Raw genomic sequence first — 22029 nt, 5'->3', positions numbered from 1 at the left:
ATACCAGGTATATCAACATTTATTTGTGCTGTCCTCCATTTGACACATCTCCTGCTTTTCAAAAGCCCTTGAGGGTCAACAAGACATTAGAAACAACACCCACTCCACAATTATATATCTTTAAAACCACCTCTTTTTCTATATTTATTTCTAGTATGTGTTTTGTGATGGCATAGTGGATGTAGAAGAATATGGTTTATATATGAATGGATATACATCTGTGGTGGGGCTGAGTGCTCAATTTTTTTTTTTGACTGAGAGAGATTTGGAGACCAGGATCTTCACATGAAAACTTTTTTCCAGGGAAGGAGCCTTTGCTCGATCCACATGAATATTCATGTGTCCACGCCTTGTGCCTCTACTCCCCTGACTTGTTGAAACAGTACCAATTGGTAAAATCTGGTGAGAGATAAGAGCTAGATGTCCAGAAGCATAAGCCAGGAAGAGAGGCTCTCTATGGCATATAGAAAACTGCAAAACTATTCCATGGTACAAATCCTAGGTACAAATCTAGAGACATCATTTATTAGATTGACAAATAGTTTAATCTTACTGAGTCCTCATTTCCCCCCAATTACCTGGGTGCTGATAATAATAGCTACTTGGTAATACTGTTGGAAGAATGAAAATTAAAAATTGTACAAAAATAATTAGTATATAAAAAACAGTGAGTGGAAAATGTCACCTTCAACCACTTTGTATTTTCTACCAATTTACCTGGGCCTTCTTTACCAGGATTCACATTGGTCCTTTTGATTACTCAACCTAAACTGGGCCCCAGAAAATGACAGCCTAACTTGTCAGGTAGGGAAAGAATAACAGGATGGAGATGAGCCTTCACCTGAAAGATTTTTGTTTTTTTAGAGTTTTAGTTTTTGATTTTTAATAACTAAAGTATAGAATGACATTTTGGAAATGTTTATATCATTAATTATAAAATTTCTGATTTAGTAGCTGATCCACCAATAAATGGATAATTGGGAGTATCTGACTGGAGACAAGAATGAACATTAATGGAGGATTGACTCTAAATTACAGCTCCTGGCACCTGTAGGTCTCAATTATACATAGTCTTCACTGGAAGGTAGTTTTCTCTGTGGTATTTCTTATTTTTGGTGTCCTTAAGAAAGGAAAAGAAATCAACAGAGACAAGAGGGAAGGGGGGGGGGGGGGGGGTAGCGGATGGGGAGAGTGAGGGGGGGGTGGGGGGGGGGGAGAGGGGGGGAAGGAGAGACAAATGTATTTAAAAAGTAAATAAATTAATTAAAAAAAAAAAGAAGGAAAGTATAATTTTAGGTACACACTGACAAAATTTGAATACACGTAAATAAATAAAAGTTGTAGTCTGTTTTAAAGAAGAAATGGAAGGATGCTGTAGTTTTTGCTTTGGCAAAGGATTTTTTTGGCTAATTCAGTGTATGGGTATCAATTTTATGATTTATCTTATCACATGGCACCTAATGTATCAGATGACTTTTGAAAACAGGATTTTAGTTTGATAGATGTTAGGGACTGTATTAGTCAGTTCAGGCTACTATAACAAAACCGTAGACTGGGTGGCTTATAAAAAGCAGACATTTATTTCTCACAGTTCTGGAGGCTGGAAGTCCAAGATGAAAGTACTGAATTGGTGTCTAGTAAGGGCCCTCTTCCTGGTTCATAGATGGTCATATTTTTACTGTAACTCCACATGGTAAAAGAGGCAAGAGATCTCTCTGCAGTCTCTTTTATAAGGGCACTAACCCCATTCATGAGTGCTCTGCACACAAACATTCAATCCATAGCAGTAATTCATACACAACTTTCAATTTACTTTAACAGTCAAGGAGAATGGGATGGAAGCATTATTCTAGCTACCTTTCCAAATGGGTTAAAAGAAAGTCCACTAAAATGAATGACTTTTTCATTTCTTCACACAGGTTTCCTCCTGGAATGCCAAAATCTTTTCCACTCAACACCTCAGTCATGTACAAAAAGACTGTCTTTGTGGAGTTCACGGATCACCTTTTCAGCATTGCCAAGCCCAGGCCACCATGGATGGGTAATGGAAACAATATTGACTGTTAATTATAAAACTGGGTATCCTATTTCCTAGAGAGGATTTCTCAGTCTTGGGGCTACAGTCGAAGAGAACAGCCACCAAAGAAAATGTTTTTCCCTACTACCACCTCTCAAGGAAATACACGGGCTGAATGTTCTCAATCTTTTTGCTGGACCCTCCTCCTCCGCTTATTCTCTATATATTGAAGTGCCCTGGTTCTTGGACCAGAGTTTGTTTTCTTTTCTCTCTACCTTCAATCCCTAGATGATCTTGTCCAGTGTTATAGCTTTAAAATATCATCTCTATGTTAACAACTCCCTTTTATATCTTCAGTTCAGACTGCTTGCTTGATACCTTCATTTAGATGCCAAATAAGCATGTAACAAGACATTAAAATGGGACATTTTCTACCTTAGAATTATTGCTTAAAATTATAGGAGACAAGCATCTCCAAATTCTAAAGAGAGATATCAAACCATCTATCCAAGACTTGTTCATTCAGTTAGTGGTCCAAAATTGGTTCTGCAACCCATCATACACCACCAGCGTATAGATAAAAAGGCTAGGAACTTATAAAAGAGTTTAGATTTGAGCATTCATTTGGAAGGCATTTTTCATGTTTTGTATGTCCCCAAACCCCATGAGGGGAGGGAGGCCTCCCCTCATATCAAACTAGAGTGAGGGAGGCTTCAGGAGAATTACTTAGAAGACTTGAAACAGGACCTCAGGAGTTTAGGAGACATTGACTCATGCCTGGTTTTTATTTGGAAAAACTTTCAAGGTCAAAATCTTGAAGGAACTTCTCAAGATGGCATAGTAAGGATAGTGGGCTATAGCAGAAGTTAACTGTACTTTCACTGTTCATGTGAAGTCAGGAAGGTCACAGGACAAGATGTGTCAAGAAGATCCTATGTGAGAGGTCTTCCTTCCAGAGCTAGGTGATCCCAACAGAAAAAAAAAAGTTATACAATGTGATTGTACTGCCAGAAATAGGAACTGGGAGGAGAGATACAAGTGATGGGTGGAGAGGACATATGTCATGGCAGCGAATGGTAGAGTGGAGTATATGTATATTTGAAGGGAGAAAATCTCCAAAGAACTCATATAAGTTCCCTAAGAAAGAAATAGCCAGAATTTTGGCATGTGCCACAACTAGGGGGTACTAAAGTCACTTGACCACTGCTCCTTCTAGGAAAAATCTTGTCTCCGTGCCTCTTTTTTCATCCCTGTCCTTTTTTTCATTAGCTCCAACCTTAGAAGGTCGAGAGGCAGTAAGATGAGTGGGAGAGAAGGATTAAGAGACAAGAATGAACATCCAGTGAAACTACCAACCAAATAACCTTTTTCCCATTAGGGTTTCTGTGCTTGTCACAACTTAGCTGGAGGAGGGGGGAACCCTTAAATTGCAGGGGATATCAAAAGTTTGATATTAGGCCAGACTGGACTTATTAGTACCTAAAACTTATACTGTCGTAAGTGAAGATTGCTGTAAAAAAATTGAGGATTGTTAAAAGTGCAGGAAAGGGAAATTCCACCTAAAGCAATTACAAACTATGAAAAATAAAGCTATTTCATATTTTCACCCCACTGAATCTAGTTCATTCAATAAACCATTTGTAGGTGTCACACTTAATATGTCTGTAAGTCAGAAGTCTTGATTTTTCACTTAATTTTCTGTGTCGTAGCTTGAAAACCAGTTGCACAAACCAAAATCACAGGAGTCATCCCTGGATCCTCTCTCTCTCTCTCTCTTTTATATTTCCAACGTCCAATTCAGCAGCAAGTCTTATTCACTTTTCCTTCAAAATGAGTCCTAAGTCTGCTTACTTCTTATAAATTCCAAATTCCTCCAAATTCCCGTGACCTACAAAGTCCTACGTGTTATGTTCCCTGCTTTCCTCTATGCTCTCATTTTCTATTACTCCCTTGCTCATTCACTTTGTTTCAACCACATGTACTCTACTATGCCAAGTTTATTCCTGCCTCAGGACTTTTGTATTTATTTTATTTGTGTTGAACACTCTTCCACCAGATCTTTGCAAATCTTGCTTTTTTTTATTAGTTATATCTCTACTAAAATGCTACAACCTCAGAGAGGCCCTTCTTGACTACTATACTTAAAGTATCTTCCACCTCCTGCCTCATCATTTTCCAGCACATCACCATATTTTCTAGTATTTATAACAACCTGAAACTTTCTTGTTTATTTCTTTATGTGCTTAATGTCTCTCAAATGTGATCTCCATGATCTGTCTTATTGACTACTGCATCTCCACTGCCTAGGACAGTTTTTAGAATATAGTAGGAACTCAACTAGTATTAGTTAAATGAATGAATGCATTGAATGAATTGCCAGAACTCTGTCTTCAGAACAACCATAAGGTTGAGCTGGTGATAACAATTTCTACATTCATTCATTTAACTACTTTTTATCAATCATCATATGGGCAAGCTTCTCTACTGTAACTTTGACCATAATTTTCATAACAACAGGTTTTCAGGAGTGACCTTTGGGGACCATCTCATTCTTGCAGGTCTGCTGGGTCCTACCATCCGGGCTGAGGTTTATGACACAGTGCTCATTACACTTAAAAACATGGCTTCTCATGCTGTCAGTCTTCATGCTGTCGGTGTATCCTACTGGAAAGCATCTGAAGGTGAGTCAAATGTCCTCTTATTGTCCTGTCATCTAGGGGTAGAAGAGTATTGAGTATAAGGCCATGCAACTAGTGAATAGTAGAGTTAGGATTCAAACCTAAGCCCATTTCATGAAGTTAAGAATATTGTCATATTGGTCTAATCCCCAAAGTTTTGATTTCCCTGTTTTCCCAAACGGAGCCACGCCACAGATCCTAAAATTCCCACTTCATTTGCCTTTCTATGCCAAGGAAACTTCCTAGGGAGGGGTCAAGACTCAATGTATAAAGTTGAAATAGAATTCTCCTTCTCCTTCCTTAGATTCTGACTTTTCAGATATTTCCTCTCCTTCTACCCACAATTTCTAAATATGGGTACTGCTGTGTGATAAGAGCCAACTAGCAGAAGCACAAGCTGACCTTGTTAAAAACATACAATCTATTTGGCCAAAGTCCCCACTTCAACTATCTTCTCCTTTAACTTCACAGTGCAGGGAGTGAAGAGGATGCCACAATTGACTTTGATATTGTTCAGATAGATTATAACATATATAGATCAAGAAAATTCCAGGAAATCATTAAAATATTGGAGCCTATGCCCTGTGTTGTACAGCCTAACTGTGCTTACATACTGACCAATTTCTCATTCTGGAATTGAAAGGTGTTAATTTTCTGGATTTCATTCATGTGGCCAGGCCCTACCTGAATTGAGGGAAAGAGACAGCATAGGGCAGGTAATACAGAAGAAAAGTCATCCCAGGTTCTGGCCAGAGGCTGGCTGGCTATTTTCATGAGGCTTATCTACTCGGGAGCTTCTAGAACAAATCTAGGGGCACTTTTGAGAGGCCAGCATTCTCACAATTTTGCAGCTGTGTACTGTGCATAGAGATGACTCTTTTGTACTTCAAGCCAGGTGAGGTCTGGGAAAACGGATGACCTAATCTCATACAGGGGCATCTACAGTGGTTCTGCCCAAAAACAACACAGTGAGGTGATGGCCTAATGCCCATGTGATTTATGGTCCTATTTTAAGCCTTTATATTTTTATGTTATGATCCACAAGCTTATGGCCTTCTTATACTAGTCTGGGGGTCCCAGATTGTTAAGTAAATCTGTGATGATGTTGAATATCATTTTATATGTTTGTTGACCTTTCTGATATCCTTTGGTAAAGTATCTGATCAAGTGTTTAAGTGTTTGTCCTGTTGAAAACAAATGAGTTATCATTTTCTTATTGATTCATGGAGGTACTTTACATATTCTGACTATACACCCAATGACAGATATAAATATTTGCCTATCTTCTTCTAGCATGGGGGTTGAATTTTCACTATCTTAATTTTTTTGGTAAACAGAAGTTCTTAAAGTTAATGAAGCATGGAAGTTCAACAGTTAATGAAACACAAAAATTGATCACATTTACCTTTTATTTTAGAGCTTTATATCCTATTTAAGACATTTGCCTATCCCAATGTCACGAAGAGTTTCTTCTATGCTTTCCTCTAGAACTTTTATTATTTTACCCTTCACATTTAGGTCTGTGATCCATCTCAAATTAATTTTTGTGTATGGCTACCTCATGGCATTTTTAGACAGCTTTATTGAGGTACAAATTAAATAAGACAAAATTTACCCATTTAAGATAGTTTGTTGACTTTTAGTAAATTTCGACAGTTGGGTAGTCATCAGAACAATCCAGCTTTAGGGCACTTCTGTCATTTCAAGGAGTTCTGTCTTTGCAGTTTAAGCCTCATTCCTGCTCCCAGTCCCAGGCAACCACTGATGTTCTTTGTTTCTCTATGGCTTTGCAAGCCTGTCATGTTTATCTCCCAAGCCAACTCTAGTAAAGTGTATATTACTGGTTGGCAAATAGTCAACCCCTACCCCAGAGTAGGAGGAGTATATTTCCCCACCATATTGACATTGGGCTTAGTCATATGACTTCCTTTCACGAATAGAATCTAAAAGCAAATGATTTAATCCAAGATAGTTTGCATGAAGTGTCTGTGAAAGGAGCTAAAGATGAAAAACTTTGAGGGAGATCTGAAAGACAGCATGGGGACATACAACTCAAGAAGTATCAACACAAAGCTGCTTAGTAGAGATCAGGCAAAGGATAAATAGCTGAAGGCACCAGAAAGTGGGTTGCAGTAGCCCCTAAAGCACAACACTTGGATAGTGTTAGAACAGTTGTGCCCAGGGGTCACTAAGCTGTGGCCCTCCAGCACTGACACTAACAAAAGTCTTTGGCATGTGGACTCCTACTGGACACAGGAATTTGGGATGCCTGAGCAGGCTAGCATCCAGGGCCCTAGACTAGGGTGGGGCAAGGCTGATCTACCAGCTGCTGGGGGGTTGAATACAGGATTATCTAGGACAGACAGTGCAGCAGAGGCTAGGCAGAGAGAGGATGGAAATAAAAAGCCATAAACAGACATCAGAGGACACAAAAGGATTAGGATTGGGGTGGAAGGTAAAGACCAGATTCCCACAGCCCCTAACCACAAGGTCTTTGTATAAAGTACCCAACAGTCTTGGTTATTGAGAGTACATTGTTTTCTGGGACACCTGTCAACTTCAAAACACAATGGTTGCTCATTTTTACAATGCCATGGTGTGGTGGTTTTAAAACATGGTAGCATGTATCTTGACATACCTCCCATCGAAAGCAGGAATCTATATTCTTCCCCTTTAGTGTGGGCTTGTAACTGCTTTGACCAATAGTGTATCTCAGAAGTGATGTCATGTGACATCTGAGGCTGAGTCATAAAAGAACATGCTTCTTCTAATTTGTTTGTGGGAACATTCACTCTTGGAGTCCTCAGATTCCATGTAGGAAGCCTTAGTTACCAAGGTCCCCATACTGTGAGAAAGCCAAAGTCAAATAGAAAGGCCATGTGTAGATGCTCTTGTTGACAGTGCCAGCTGAATCCAGTTTTCAAGTCATTCTGGCCCAGTTACTAGATATGTGACTGAGAAAAGTCTCCAGATGATTCCATTCCTCAGCTATTCAAGTTATGCCAGGTGATGCCTGGACATCATGGGGCAGAGCAGCCATCTTACCTGTGCCCTGTCTGAATTCTTGATCCACAGAATCAGTGAGCATAATAAAATAGTGGCTGTTTTACACCACTGCATTTAGGATAGTTATTCAGTTTTCTCAACAGGAAGTCTTATGATTTCCTACTCAACGTTTCTCTTTTCATTGTGTATCTCAAACCCAAAAGCACTTTAGAAAGATTTGACTGCCTCAAGGAATAATTACAAAATGACTTCCTTTCAGAAGTGGATTTCTGTTTTTTCAGTACACTCCCTAGGTTATCTTCTATGCAAAAGGCTCTTTGGAAGCAGACAGTCAGACTCCCTGAACTCTCAAATGTGTCAACAGTGTTTTTCCTTGTATAGTAGAAGATGAAAATTACACAAAACACATTCTGCTTAGAATATTTGCAGGTGGCTGATGTATAAGTTCAGAAAAGACTGATGGAGGCAGAAATCTTCCAAAGGAAATACACATTAGTAGATATGTAAATTTTAAGAGCTGTGCACAATGCTTTTTCCCAAGCACCACTCACTCTACTTGGTCTTCACAATCAACTTTGTCTTCATTAAAGGATAAACCTTGTTATTAGCAACTTATGCAGCCCCTGAAATTTCAAGTTCAAGCCTTCAACATTTTGAGTATCACCTCCTATTTTTTTCAGCTCTCATTCTCTTACTGCCCACTCCAACAACTCTTTTTTCTCATTGAGATCACCATCCTTCTATCGTACAATTTTTTCACCATCTACTTTGCCCCCTTAATTCTTCATTTCCCTCGTTGCCCAGTTTAGATGCCCTGGCTCATCACAACCACAGTGCCCTTACATGTATTCTCAAGTTCCTGGCCTCCCTGATCTCAATTCTTTTCACTTGGCTAAACCTCTACCCTGGTTAAACCTGTTCTTCATCTATTCTGCTAGCCATCAAGTGAATAGCCGTAGTTAAAATAAAAATCACACAACCAAATAGAGTTGTATCACTAGGTTCATAATACCTTACCTCAAGTAGTTCCTCAGCACTGACTGACCATCCTAATGCTACATTTCTCCCAATCAATTCACTGTCCCTCTCCCCAAGAAACCTATAGTGTTTCACACATTCTTGGTCTCTCATCAAAGCTCTTACACTCCTCTCCCAACCTTAGTATTAGGAAAAAGGGTATTCTGTTCTTAATTGAATAGTTCAACAAAAGAAAAGTATAGGAAATAATATTGCAAACAAACATGTACCCACAACCTTACTTTGCCAAAACTTAACACTTGGGCGTCTTTGCTTAAACATTATAGATATAGTTGAAGACTCTTCCATACCCCTCCATGATCCCCTCCCTCCCTACCCATACATATCCACTATCTGGAACTAGATACAAACCCTTGATCACATAGACAGATGAACCACACACTCTATCCCTAGGTGCCAACTAAGTTTTCCTAAATGTCCACCAAGCTTTTCTAACCACAAATGTTGGTCTGCTGCTGTTTCTTGATGAAACCAGTTGTTCCTAGTGCCCCCTGGAAGGGAATCTCCCTATACCTCAGAGAGGCTGACTTTATAGTGGGGACTACCCACCTGGACTTTGGGGGTGGCCTCTGGTTGCTGAGAGTTTGTAGTAAAAATATTGGCAGAACAAGGGCAGTACAAGGGTCACTTGCACTGCTGTTGGCGAAGGTGTGTAAATGTTGTAGGATGAGATAGGGTATAAATGAAGAGCACCCTGAATGCCTTTGCTGCTCTGGAACTTCAGAGACCATTATGAATCTATGGTTAGTTACTAGAAAAATGTTTCAATAGAAACAATAGAAGACCTAGATGCAATGACACTTCATTAACAATAAACACATATAACGCTCAATTTATTTTATTTATTTTTTTAATTTTTTTTATTTTTATTTTTTTTAATTAATTTATTTACTTTTTAAATACATTTGTCTCTGCCTTCTCCCCACCTCTTTCCCTTGCCCCCTCCCACCTTCCCTCCCTCAGCTCTTCCCCTTTGGTTTTGTCCATGAGTCCTTGCTATATGTTCCTTGACTTTCCCCTTCCCTTCCCTTTCCCTGCCCCCCCTTCCCTCTTGTCTCTGTTGATTTCTTTTCCTTTCAGTGTTGCTGGTCATATTTTCCTTGCTTCTTTGTATTGTTGGTTAGGTTCCGCTTATAGGTGAGATCATATGGTATTTGTCTTTCGCCCCCTGGCTTATTTCACTTAGCATGATGCTCTCCAGTTCCATCCATGCTGTCGCGAAGTTTAGTACTTCTTTTTTTCTTTCTGCTGCATAGTATTCCATTGTGTATATGTACCATAATTTTTTGATCCAATCATCTACTGATGGGCATTTAGGTTGCTTCCAACACTTGGCTATTGTAAACTGTGCTGCTATGAACATTGGGGTGCATAGGTTCTTTTGTATTGGTAACGCTCAATTTAGAATAGATGTATCAGGCTAATCCAGGGATCAAATTTAACATCACTAAGACAGGACATCCAGAAAATATCTGCCTCTTATGTGATCTGCCCCTCTAGAGAGAACCAAGTTAAAAATGTTTTTTAAATAATTATTCTTAGTTATTTTTTTAAAAAAAGATTTTGTTTATTTATTTTTAGACAGAAGTGGAGGGAGGGAGAAAGAGAGAGGAACTTCAATGTGTGGTTGCCTCTCAATTGTCCCCTAACTGGGGACCTTGCCCACAAACCAGGCATGGGCCCTGACTGGGAATCGAACCGGCAAGCCTTTGGATGGCAGGCCAGTGCTCAATCCATTGAGCCATACCAACCAGGGCTAAAAATATTTTTAACAATCTCTGTATCTTCTCCTTCCCTGATCTTCATTAGTGCTTATTAAAGAGTCTGGGACAAAGTATATACCCAATATATGTCTGTTGAATTGAACTGATTCCAATTAGGTTAAAATATGGAATAATAAAAGCAACTAGTTGGTTAGAGTGTGGAGGTATCATTGAGAAACACTCAACCACTTTTGTTTGCATTAGTGGTCTAGAACTCCCCTGGAATATATGAGGCTTCTCCCCATTTATAGCTGCTCCTTGTTAGTCTTCCAAATTAAGTTACAGAAAGGCTGTTTCTTGTGTAGAATCTACTGGTAACAATGAACTTGATATGTTTCCTTGAGTGGACAATGGACATAAAAAGGACAATTTTATGCATTCTTGCTTTAGGTGCTGACTATGAGGATCAGACCATCAAAAGGGAGAAGGAAGATGATAAAGTCATTCCTGGTGAAAGTCACACCTACGTCTGGCAGGTCCTGAAAGAGAATGGTCCAATGGCCTCAGACCCCCCATGTCTCACCTACTCCTATTTTTCTCATGTAGACCTGGAGAAAGACCTGAATTCAGGCCTCATTGGAACCCTGCTGGTTTGTAGAGAAGGTAAGTGTAAGAAAGGGTAGGGATGAGAGGAAATAAGGAGGGAAGTACAAACATCTGGACCTCTTAATAAAAGATAGCATTTATGTTCTTTAATATGAAAGAAGAGCCTTTTCCCTGGCATCATGCCCACGAAAAGGAGAATAATCCAGTTTCTTAAAGGAACAAATGCCCATCCTATGTTGCCACAGTGCACTTTTAAGATCAATAAAATTCAACTTCTTGAATTGTATTTCTTCTCAAAACACTGCTGCTTTCCACTTAACATCCTGTGGACTGTCCCAGCAGTGTCTTTTGTAAGTTTTTTTAGGTTTCTTGAAAGCTTCATGAAGGTAAACACATCCAGGTGTGTGATCAGTGGTGTATAAACTACTTTGGAAGGTTAGGTTAGTTTGTCATGTCTAACCCAAAAGCATATAAATATCTAAGAAAAGTAAGCATTTTAAAAATGTTTATAAGTTGTTGTTTTTAAAATCATCATAATTTTAATTGTCTTCTTTTGTAGTTTTATAGTATAAACTAAATTAGAGAATAAACTGCATAATCTATTTTAACTTTAATTTTTTTAATGGTGAAATCAGCTTCACTGGACTTTTATTTTGTTCCAGTTATGAATCTCAGGAGCTATGAGAAGATATGATACTACTTATCCCTACAATTTTGTGGCTTGAAATGACAACAATCTTTCATAATTTCTCATGGTTTCTGTGGGTCTCTGATGGAATTTGGGAGTGTTTTGACATAGCGGCTTGGAAGATTCAAAAAGCTGGGGTTCTTTCCACATGAGAAGTTTTAGGTTTACAAAACTGAGCAGAAAATACGGAGAGTTCCCAAATATTAGCTGTCTACCCACATGCACAGCCTCCCCCACTATCAACATCCCTAACCAGAGTGGTACATTCATTACAATTGATGAATCTACATTAACACATCATCGTCATCCAAAGCCCATAGTTTACATTAGAGTTCACTCATGGTGAGATTCATCTATTGGTTTGGATAAACATATAATGACAGGTATCCACCATTGTAGTATCATATGTAGTAGTTTCACTCCCTTCAAATTCCTCTGTCCTCTGTCTATTCATTCTTCCCTCTCCTACACACTGGCAACCACTGATTTTTTTCAATTGTCTCCATAGTTTTGTCTTTTCCAGAATGTTATGTAGTTGTAATCATACAATATGTGGCATTTTCAAATTGGCTTATTTCAGTTATTAACATGCAAAAAGGAAGGGAGTAAAAGATGAATAAAGCCAGAAGAGTTTTTACTTCTTTCATTTGGAAGTATGACCTTCCGTATACTGAGTTGTTTTATTTTAGAGCCATAATTTATGACAAAGTGCTAAAATCACAGTGTGTCATTTGTAGGATATAAAGGCTAATAAAACAATAAAATCATCAAAACATGTGTTTACATATAAAATATAAATAAATAAGTTTATAATTAAAAGAATTCTTTGACAAAGAATTGAATTAAAAAGTCATCGGAGGTTCTAGTTCTGGATAAGATAGAGGAAACACACGGCACCTTTTATCTCCCACTTAACTATAGAAACTTGAGAAAATGCACAGCCTAGCCATTTGAGAATTCTAAAAGGCAAATAAAACAGACAGATCGGGAAAATGCATCAGAATTCAAAGTACCGCCAAACTGATGGGGAATTTAACTTTTTATTCCCCTCCAATATTACCCAACCTGGCAGAGGATCTGAATAAACATTTTTTCAAAGAATACATACAAATGGCCAACAGGTATATTAAAAGGTGCTCCACATCACTAACCATTAGGAAATTGTAAATCAAAACCACAATGAGATACCAGGTCATACTTGTTAAGATGGCTATTATCAAAACGAGAAGAAATAACAAGTGCTGGCAAGGATGTGGAGAAAAGGGAACACTGTGCACTGTTGGTGAGGATGTATGCTTGTTTAGCCACTGTGAAAAGCAGTATGAAATTCTTCAAAAAATTAACAATACAACTACCATGTGATCCAGCAGTCTCATTTCTGGTATGTATCCAAGGGAAATGAAATCAGAAAAAGAGATGCCTGCAGTCCCATAATTCATAGCAGCAGTATTCTAAACATTAGTCAAGATTGAGATGAATGGATAAAGAAAAGATGATATATCAAAATCACATGGATATATATGTGTGTGTGTGTATATATATATTTATATATATAAATATATATTTATATATGGATATATATGTATGTGTATATATATATATAAAATGGAACATTATTCAGCCTTAAAAAAGAAAATCTTACCATTTGCAAAAACATGGATGACCCTGGAGGGCATTATGCTATGTGAAATAAGTCAGTCACAGAAATACAAATACTGCATGATTCCACTTATATGAGGTGTCTAAACTAATCATAGAATAGTCTTAAATTCTCATAAAAACAGAGAATATAATAGTAGTTGCCGGGAGGTACGGTGAAAGAAATGGGGAATTGCTATTCAAAGGGTATAGTGTTTCAGTTATTTTTAGATGAGCAAGTCCTAGAAATTTTCTGTGCAACATACTTTCTATAGTTAACAATATGGTATTGCGTACTTCACAATTTGTTAAGAGGGTAGACCTCATGTTAAATGGTCTTAATACACACTCACACACACACACACACCCTAAGAGACACAAGGAGACCCTGGGAGATATTGGATATGCCTATTACCTTGATTTGGTGATAGTATCATGGAGTGTTTTCCTATGTCCCAATTTATTAAATTATACACATTAAATATGTGTAGTTCTTTGTATATCAATTATATCTCAATAATACTGTTAAAAATAAATTGTATACACTATCAATTAATAACTGAAACACAAATATTTAAAAAATAATGTTTACAATACCTCAAAAATTCAATAACTTGGGTCTAAACCTAACAAAACATGTATATATATAGTAAAAACCAGAAAGTACTGATGAAAGAACAGAAGCAGACCTAAAAAAACAGAGAAATACAGTGTTTGTGAACTGTAAGAATCAACATAATGAAAGCCTCAATTCTCCTCAATCTATAGATTTTTTAAAATTTTTATTTATTAATTTTAGAGAAAGAAAGGGAGGGAGGGAGGGGGGAGAAAGAGAGAGAGAGAGAGATTTGTTGTTCCATTTATTTATGCATTCATTGGTTGCTTCGTGTATAAGCCCTGACCAGAGATTGAACCCTGAAACTTGGTGTATTGGGATGATGCTTTAATCAACTGAGCTATAATTTTAATCAAAATCCCAGAATGATGGTTCCTTCTCTAGCTATAGAAAGCTGATTCTGAAATTTATATGGGAAGGCAAAAGCACTAGATTAGCAAAAACAATTTTGCAAAAAAAAATAAATTTAGGGGAATGATTCTACTCAAATTTACAACTTACTGCAAAGCTGCAGTAGTCATGTTTTGGTTAATGGAATAGACTCATAAATTAATGGAACAGAATAGAATCCAGAAATAAATACACATAAGTATGCCCAATTGATTTGGTATATAAACAGTTCAATGGAGGAAGGATAGTCTTTTCAACAAATGGTGTTAGAAAAATTGGACATCTATATGAAACGATCCTAAGCTTTACTACTTATACAAAGATTAACTCAAATGGATTGTAGATATAAATGTAATATGTAAAACTGTTACCGAATGTAGATCCATTGCTGGGGGGAGTCCCAGATGCAACTACTGAAACAAATCCCCTGCCTTCCCCAAGTTCCCTCTGTTCTAGGTTCTCTGCCCGCTACCCTTAAAAATTATGGTGCTCAATGGCAGGGTTTGGTGAAAAGGAAAGGAACAATTTATTCAAAAGTTATACAGGTTTTGAATAATGACTAAATGTCACCGTTAAATCTCAAAATCCTTTTAAAACACCCACCAACGCACACAGTCCTGCCTTCCTCCCCTTTGCCCAGTTAGGCCAGTCAGGCCATTCAGGGTACTGTCCTTCAGAAGAAACAGAACAGAAGTCCAGAGCTGGGCTAGGTAGACCTCTGCCTACTATGGAAAACATACTATTTTATGAGGTATTGTAAACCTTCTATGGAAAATGCTACTCTGGAAAACAATTTAGTAGTGTGATATATGGTTTAAAATAAAAACTATGTATTTGATCTTCATCCCATTCCTGGCAGAGCTCCTAAAACTCTTGGAATGTCCTGTGATGACAGTGATAAATGTATCCTTTGTTATGATAACGAGGTGACTTTTGGGAAGCACTTAAGGTTTGGAGCTGGTTGCCAGTGGAGCCAACCATGTGATTAGAGGGTTGAAACTTTCAGTCCCATTTGCTTGATGGGGTGTTGGGGACTGGAGGTTGAGTCCAATTGCCAATGGCCAGTAAGTTAACCAATTATGCCTATGTAATGAAACCTCTATAAAAACCCAAAAAGCAGGGTTGGAGAGCTTCCTGGTTGGTGAACACCTGAAGGTGCTCTGAGAGTGATACACCTAAAGAGTTCATGGAAGTTCTCTCTTTTTCCCATACCTTGCCCTATGCGTATCTTCCATCTGGCTGTTTCTGTTATAACTTTTTATAATAAACTGGTAATCTAGTAAGTAACATATGTCTCTGAGTTCTGTGAGCCAGTCTAGAAAATTAATGGAACCCAAGGGGGCCGTCATTGGAACCTCTGATCTATAGCTGGTTGATCAGAAGCACAAGTGACAACCTGGACTTGCAATTGACATCTGAAGAGGTGGGGGGAGGGCAGTCTTGTAGGACTGAATCCTAAACCTGTGGAATCTGATGCCAACTCCAGGAAAATAGGGTCAGAATTGGGTTAAATTGTACGACACCCAGGTCTTGTCCCAGGATTGCTTGATGTTGGGGAAAAACCCACAACACTGAAATTGTCAGAATTGTAGGCAGTGTCTTCTAAAGTTAAACATAAACTTTATTTCCATTCCTATTTACCCTAGAGAAATGAAAGTTTAACATTCACACAGAATCTGTATATGAATGCTCACAGCAGCTTTATTTGTAATAACCAAAAAAAGGAAACAACCTAAATGCCCTTTGGTATGTGAATGGTTAACCAAACTGTGGTACATCCATACCACAAATTACTACTCAGAAATAAAATAAATATAGCACTGATACATGCAACAAAATGGGTGAGTCTCAAAGGCATTATACCACGTGAAAATGTCAGACTCGAAAGCTTATATATTGTATGGTTCCATTTATATCACATTCTCAAAAGTTACAACTCTATAGTATGTATATATACCCCAGTATATACACACACACATAATGGATATATGATTTAAAGAGATTCAAAGAGGGAGTTTGGGGAGCTGTTAGAACTGTTCTATATCCTGATGGTGGTGGTTTCATGAATCTATACCTGTGTTAAAATTCATAGACTTATTTATCAAATAGTGAAAGTCAGTTTCACTATTTGATAATTTAAAAAATAAAATAAGAAGAATTAAAATATTTTCAGACAGCTTTGCCTGTATTTTAAATTTGTATGAATGAGTTTCTTTGTTCAATCTAACTTTTACTTCCCAAGCATCAAGGGTACAAGACAAAAGGGGACTATCATAAGCAAAAATCTTACTACTTGAAATAATTTTTCAAAGAAAACTTTTCAATAAAGTGAAGAAATACAATGCTAAGAAAAACAACCAACAAATTCAACCTATGAAAGTGTGAAGCAAGCTCATTTTTAACATTAACAATTTAAAATATTGGTGTACATGGTGTTCATTTGAAGTGACTACAGGTATTTAATATGGACAGTTGTTATTTTGCTCATAACATTTTGTTTATTTACAACTGCAAAAAGTAAAAAAAGTTAAAACATAATAGAAATTCTCTATACTAATTGCTTATATGCACATTTTCCATGAACAGCAGGTATGGTTTTTATAATTTTTCTTTTTCTCTTTTATATTTGCTCTGAACACATATATACATATAGGGTAGTGCAACAGTAGGTTGTAAGTTCAGGAAGCACAGAGTTTATTATTTTATTATTTATTAATTATTTAATTATTTTCCATATAAACTGTAAACCTACTTTTGCCCCACCCTGTATATAAGATATGATTATGTGGGCTTATATTTTGTATGTCTTTTTAATTTCATTTTTCAGTAATTATTTTTATTGCATTTTACAAAAGTAATGGTCTGCAACAAATTTGAAATTTAAAAAAAAAACTTCTTTACCCTAAATAGTTTTAGAAACAGTGATAAAGGAGACCTGATGCCAAAGAAATGATGTTATGGTAAAGCTAACAAGAGACTAAGGACTACATTTGTGCTTACTTTTAAGCTATTGATGAAATAATGTCTCCTTTTAGTGTCAATTTGCTATGAAAGGAGTTTTAATAGGAGATAAATACTCTCACTTCTTTTGCAGGGAGTCTGCCCAAAGAAAGGACACAGACCTTGCACGAATTTGTACTGCTTTTTGCTGTATTTGATGAAGGTTAGTGAGCTGCAAACTGAATTTTGGGCTCCTGAAAGAAAGCAAATATATTAATTTATTCTGTTACTACTTGAGATGAGAGCTGCAATTGTTCAGAGGAAGTGATTATAGAAAGATCATAAACTACGTTACTATTCAGGAATGAAGCATATGGAAATGACAATGAATCCCCCCTCCCCAAATGCACCCTTAGTTCATTGGCAGCTATGAGGTAAGAAGATACAGGAGCTGGGTAACTGGTTAGCCTCATCCCCCTCATTAAATCCACTAACAAAGACTTTTTACTCAACTTAAGAAAATTTTAATAGAAATTGCATATTGTGTATATTTAAGGTGTACAACATGATAATGCGATGTATGTATACATAGTGAAATAGTTACTACGGTCAAGCTAATTAACATCCACCTCCTCACAGGTACCATTTGTGTGTGAAATCTATTCTGTTAGCTTATTTCCAGTGTTCAACATACTCTTTGTAACTATAGTTATCATGCCTGTACCTTAGATTCCCAGAATTTATTCACTTTAAAACTGAAAGTTTCTTTTTCTTTTTCTTTCTTTCTTTTCTTTCTTTCTTTCTTTCTTTCTTTCTTTCTTTCTTTCTTTCTTTCTTTCTTTCTTTCTCTTCCTTTCTTTCTCTTTATTTATTTCTTTCTTTTTTTCTTTCTTTCTTTCTCTTTCTTTCTTTCCTTCCTTCTTTCTTTCTAATGAGGGGAAGGGAGGGAGAAAGAGGGGGAGAGAGACATCAATGTGTGGTTGCCTCTCGTGCGCCTCCTACTGGGGACCTGCCCCGCAACCCAAGCGTCTATTCTGACTGAAAATCGAACCAGTGACCCTTTGGTTTGCAGGTTAGCACTCAATCCACTGAGCCACACCAGCAAGGGCTTCATTTATTAACTTTGAAATAACTTTGGCAAGTTACTTAACCTCCCTGTATCTCAATTTCCTCACATTTAAAATGGAAATAATATTACAGTTGACCCTAAAACAACATGGGGATTATGCTGACCCCCTGTGCAGTCAAAAATCTACATATAACTTTCGACTCCCCCAAAACTTAAGCTTAGTCATCCCTCGGTATCTGTAGGGAATTGGTTTTAGGAGGCTCCCTCATAAACCAAAATCTGTGAATGCTCATGTCCCTTACATAAAATGGCAAAGAAATGCATACAGTTGGTCTTCCACATCCTAGGATACCCAACTGTACTGTTTTCAACCAGCAGTTGGTTGACTCCAAGGAGGTGAAACCCGCAGATACTTAGGGCTGACCAGATATTATCGAAAAAAAAATGTGTATAAGTGGATCCACATAGTTAAAAACTTATGTTATTCAAAGGTCAACTGTACTTTTTTCATATGATACTTGTGAGTGATTTCAATTAAATAACTTCAAACACTATGTGGCACAGAATAGGTCCCCCATAGTGTTAGTACTTCTGCCTCTTCCTCCTCCTAATCATTATATAACGGACAATAACAACATGATCATCTGTTCTCTTACCCTCTTACACTGCCATCTTCTGAATTGAGCCCCCCGTAATCTCTTTCCTGATTAGTCTCCCTGTCTGTTTGTATGTCCTGACACTCCATTATTACTATAGCAGCCAGAGGGAGCTTACTGAAATACAAAATTGATCTTGCCACGCTAGCCTTTAAAATCCTTTCATTTTACCATAAGAGAAAAAATGCAAACTTGTTAACACAAATACACCTAAATTGTGTTCCTCTTCCTACCTCATCATCCAGACTCCAGCCACACTGAACACATTTTGTATTTCACCCAAATATGCCATGTTTTTTCTTTCATCCAGACCTTTGTTTATGTTGTTTCTTCTGCCTGGAAAGCCTGTTTCCTCCTTCACACCAAATGAGTTTCTCCTCCTTCCGAAACAGGAAAAGTTGGTGTTCATGCTGCCTGTCACTACAAGAACCAATAAGCAGAGACAGGGATTGAATCTTTATGTGTGTTTTATTCGGATGTCTGGTGATCTGAGAATTTCATGATTAGGGTGCATTATGTACCCTAAAAGACCGTCTTCCATTTCCTTTCAAGCCAGCCTTTTTTATAAGGAGGAAAAAATGTAGATAAGGGATTTGGAACTCAGGAAAGAAGTTAATCAGATAAAAGCTGCAGTCCAGCAATTTCCCTAGCATCCTTTCATTTGTTGACCAGTGATTCTTTATCTGTGTCCTGAGTGATTCTTTCTATCTGTGTCCTTTGTCCTGTGTCCTGGGTGATTCCCTTTTTCCATCTCCTGGGTGGCAGATGTCTCTTCCTGGAGCACAATGGCTCAGGTACCATCTGGATTTCTTGCAGCCCCTCTGGAACACAAAAGTCAAATTGCTTTCAGTCTCCTGGAATCAGGGTGGGCCACACCTTCAGTTCCTGAAACCATAGCTTTTTACATACATTAACTACTAAGCTTATTAACTATTACTTAAAACTAAAATTTTCCAGCTCTTGAGTTCCCCCATCACCTCTAGTTGCAGTTTTGGGCTCTTTATATATTTCCACAACAGCTTGAATTTCTTCCTTAACATACTAAATCATCATTGTCTGCTTTAATTAATATTTATCTTCTTTGACCTCATGTCCCTTTCCCTTTAAACAAAATGAAGTTTCTTATCCTCTCTGTTCCCATAATACCCTGTTTCCATCTCTATCACATCACTCTTAACTTTTTATTATAATTGTCAGCTTCTCTGCCTATTCAAACTAAATTGTAAGTACCTTGAAGGCAGAGGTTGCATTCTCTGTTACCAGTGCCTAGCACTCAGTAATGGTCAGTAGATATATTTGGATGAATAAACAAATTAGTGAATGAACAGATAAATGAACTTATGAGAATTTCCACAAAGGCTGGGTGCTTTAGGAAGCTTCAGCATTGGCTGCCAGTCCTTCACACAAAGAGGCAACTTTAAGGAGCTACTGTCCAGTAATGATGTTTACAGTGCTTTCACTCTTATTAATTTCATGGGATAGGTTGGGAAACTTTCAGGTTCTTGTGCTTTTGTTAATACAAACTTGATAAAACAATTAATGCAGGGACAAGAACTGACATATCTTTCCTAGGATGATTTTCACCTCCTTCCTTTTTATTTATTTTTTAAAGATTTTATTTATTTTTAGAGAGAGGGGAAGGGAGGGAGAAAGAGAGGGAGAGAAACATCAATGTGTACTTGCCCCTTATGCGCCCCTTCCTGGGGACCTCGCCTACAACCCAGGCATGTGCCCTGACTGGGAAACGAGCAGACAACTTTTCAGTTCACAGGCCAGCACTCAGTCCACTGAGCCACACCAGCCAGGGCCCTTCTCTTTTAAATAAGCAAATGAATAGAATGAAATTCTTATGGGGCAAATAATCTCTATTTTCCTAGTTATCATTTGTCATTATCCCTTCCCTGTCATGGACAAATAGAGAGATCATCAGTTTGAGCCAGAAATGCTTGCCTTTTAGTAATTGTTTACTCCTTCTCTGTTACTGACTCTGAAGGCAAGTCATACATTCCTACTGTGCTGACAAAAATGCTTAAGGTATGAGCAATCTTTGCCCCATGGGAGAGAGGGAAGGAGAAAGGGAAAGTCAGTCATGAGACAGACACTTAGCTGACCCTACATGTCTACTCCCTCTCTCTTACTGACTCTGAAGGCAAGTCATACATTCCTACTGTGCTGACAAAAATGCTTAAGGTATGAGCAATCTTTGCCCCATGGGAGAGAGGGAAGGAGAAAGGGAGAGTCAGTCATAAGACAGACACTTAGCTGACCCTACATTTGCATCCTCTCTCATCAGGGAAAAGTTGGCATTCAGAAACATATGAGTCCTCCGCACATACTGTGGATCCTGCATCTGCTTGGGCCCAGCCTGAAATACACACAATCAATGGCTATGTAAACCGGTCTCTCCCAGGTATGTACACACTTGCTCAAGAATCTTCAGGGGCTTCAGCATTCACTACCAGAGCTCTTTTCTCCAGTTTTCCACAGATAACCATGCACCCAGGAGGAAAGCCCACTGAATCTGGGCCTCTTGTGGAGGGTCTTAAAGTACAATGGCTGATTCCTCTTCCAGATTCCTAAAAATGAAGGCCTGCCCATGTACACAAAGTTCACAGATCTCTCTTTCCTTTTGCTTAATTATAAGTGGACAACCAAAGTTGAACAGATATTTTTAAAAATCTGAAACATAAAAGGGATATTCAAAGATAAACAAAGAAAATAATAATCCCAGAAGAAAAAGAAGTAATGCTTGGTATCTATGGCCATACCACCCTGAATGTGCCCAATCTTCTCTGATCTCAGAAGCAATAATGCTTGAGTGAGAAGAGAACTTTTCAAAAGCTCTAATTCGTATTTGTAGAAATATTCAATGAAATACTGCATCAGGGAGGGGGGTATAAGGGGACTAAATGGTAATGGAAAAAATACAGTAAAGATTAAAAAACAAAATACTCTATCAATAAAGTAATAATAGGATTCTATGA

General features: G+C 37.8%; 1 protein-coding gene across 1 annotated transcript in view; it reads left to right on the top strand.

Annotated features, from left to right (window-relative positions):
- Positions 1-22029, top strand: part of F8 (coagulation factor VIII) — a 207744-nt gene that overhangs the window by 34021 nt on the left and 151694 nt on the right. The window contains exons 2-6 of the mRNA XM_054572236.1: positions 1920-2041; positions 4576-4698; positions 10893-11105; positions 17475-17543; positions 21339-21455. Coding sequence (XP_054428211.1) covers positions 1920-2041; positions 4576-4698; positions 10893-11105; positions 17475-17543; positions 21339-21455 — 644 coding nt within the window. The remainder of the gene's footprint in view (positions 1-1919; positions 2042-4575; positions 4699-10892; positions 11106-17474; positions 17544-21338; positions 21456-22029) is intronic.

This window comes from Pteronotus mesoamericanus, unplaced genomic scaffold (assembly GCF_021234165.1).
Source record: "Pteronotus mesoamericanus isolate MK-2021 breed Mesoamerican mustached bat unplaced genomic scaffold, CSHL_Meso_final contig_226, whole genome shotgun sequence".
Classification (NCBI taxonomy): Eukaryota; Metazoa; Chordata; class Mammalia; order Chiroptera; family Mormoopidae; genus Pteronotus; species Pteronotus mesoamericanus.
This window is presented reverse-complemented; position numbering and strand designations above follow the sequence as displayed.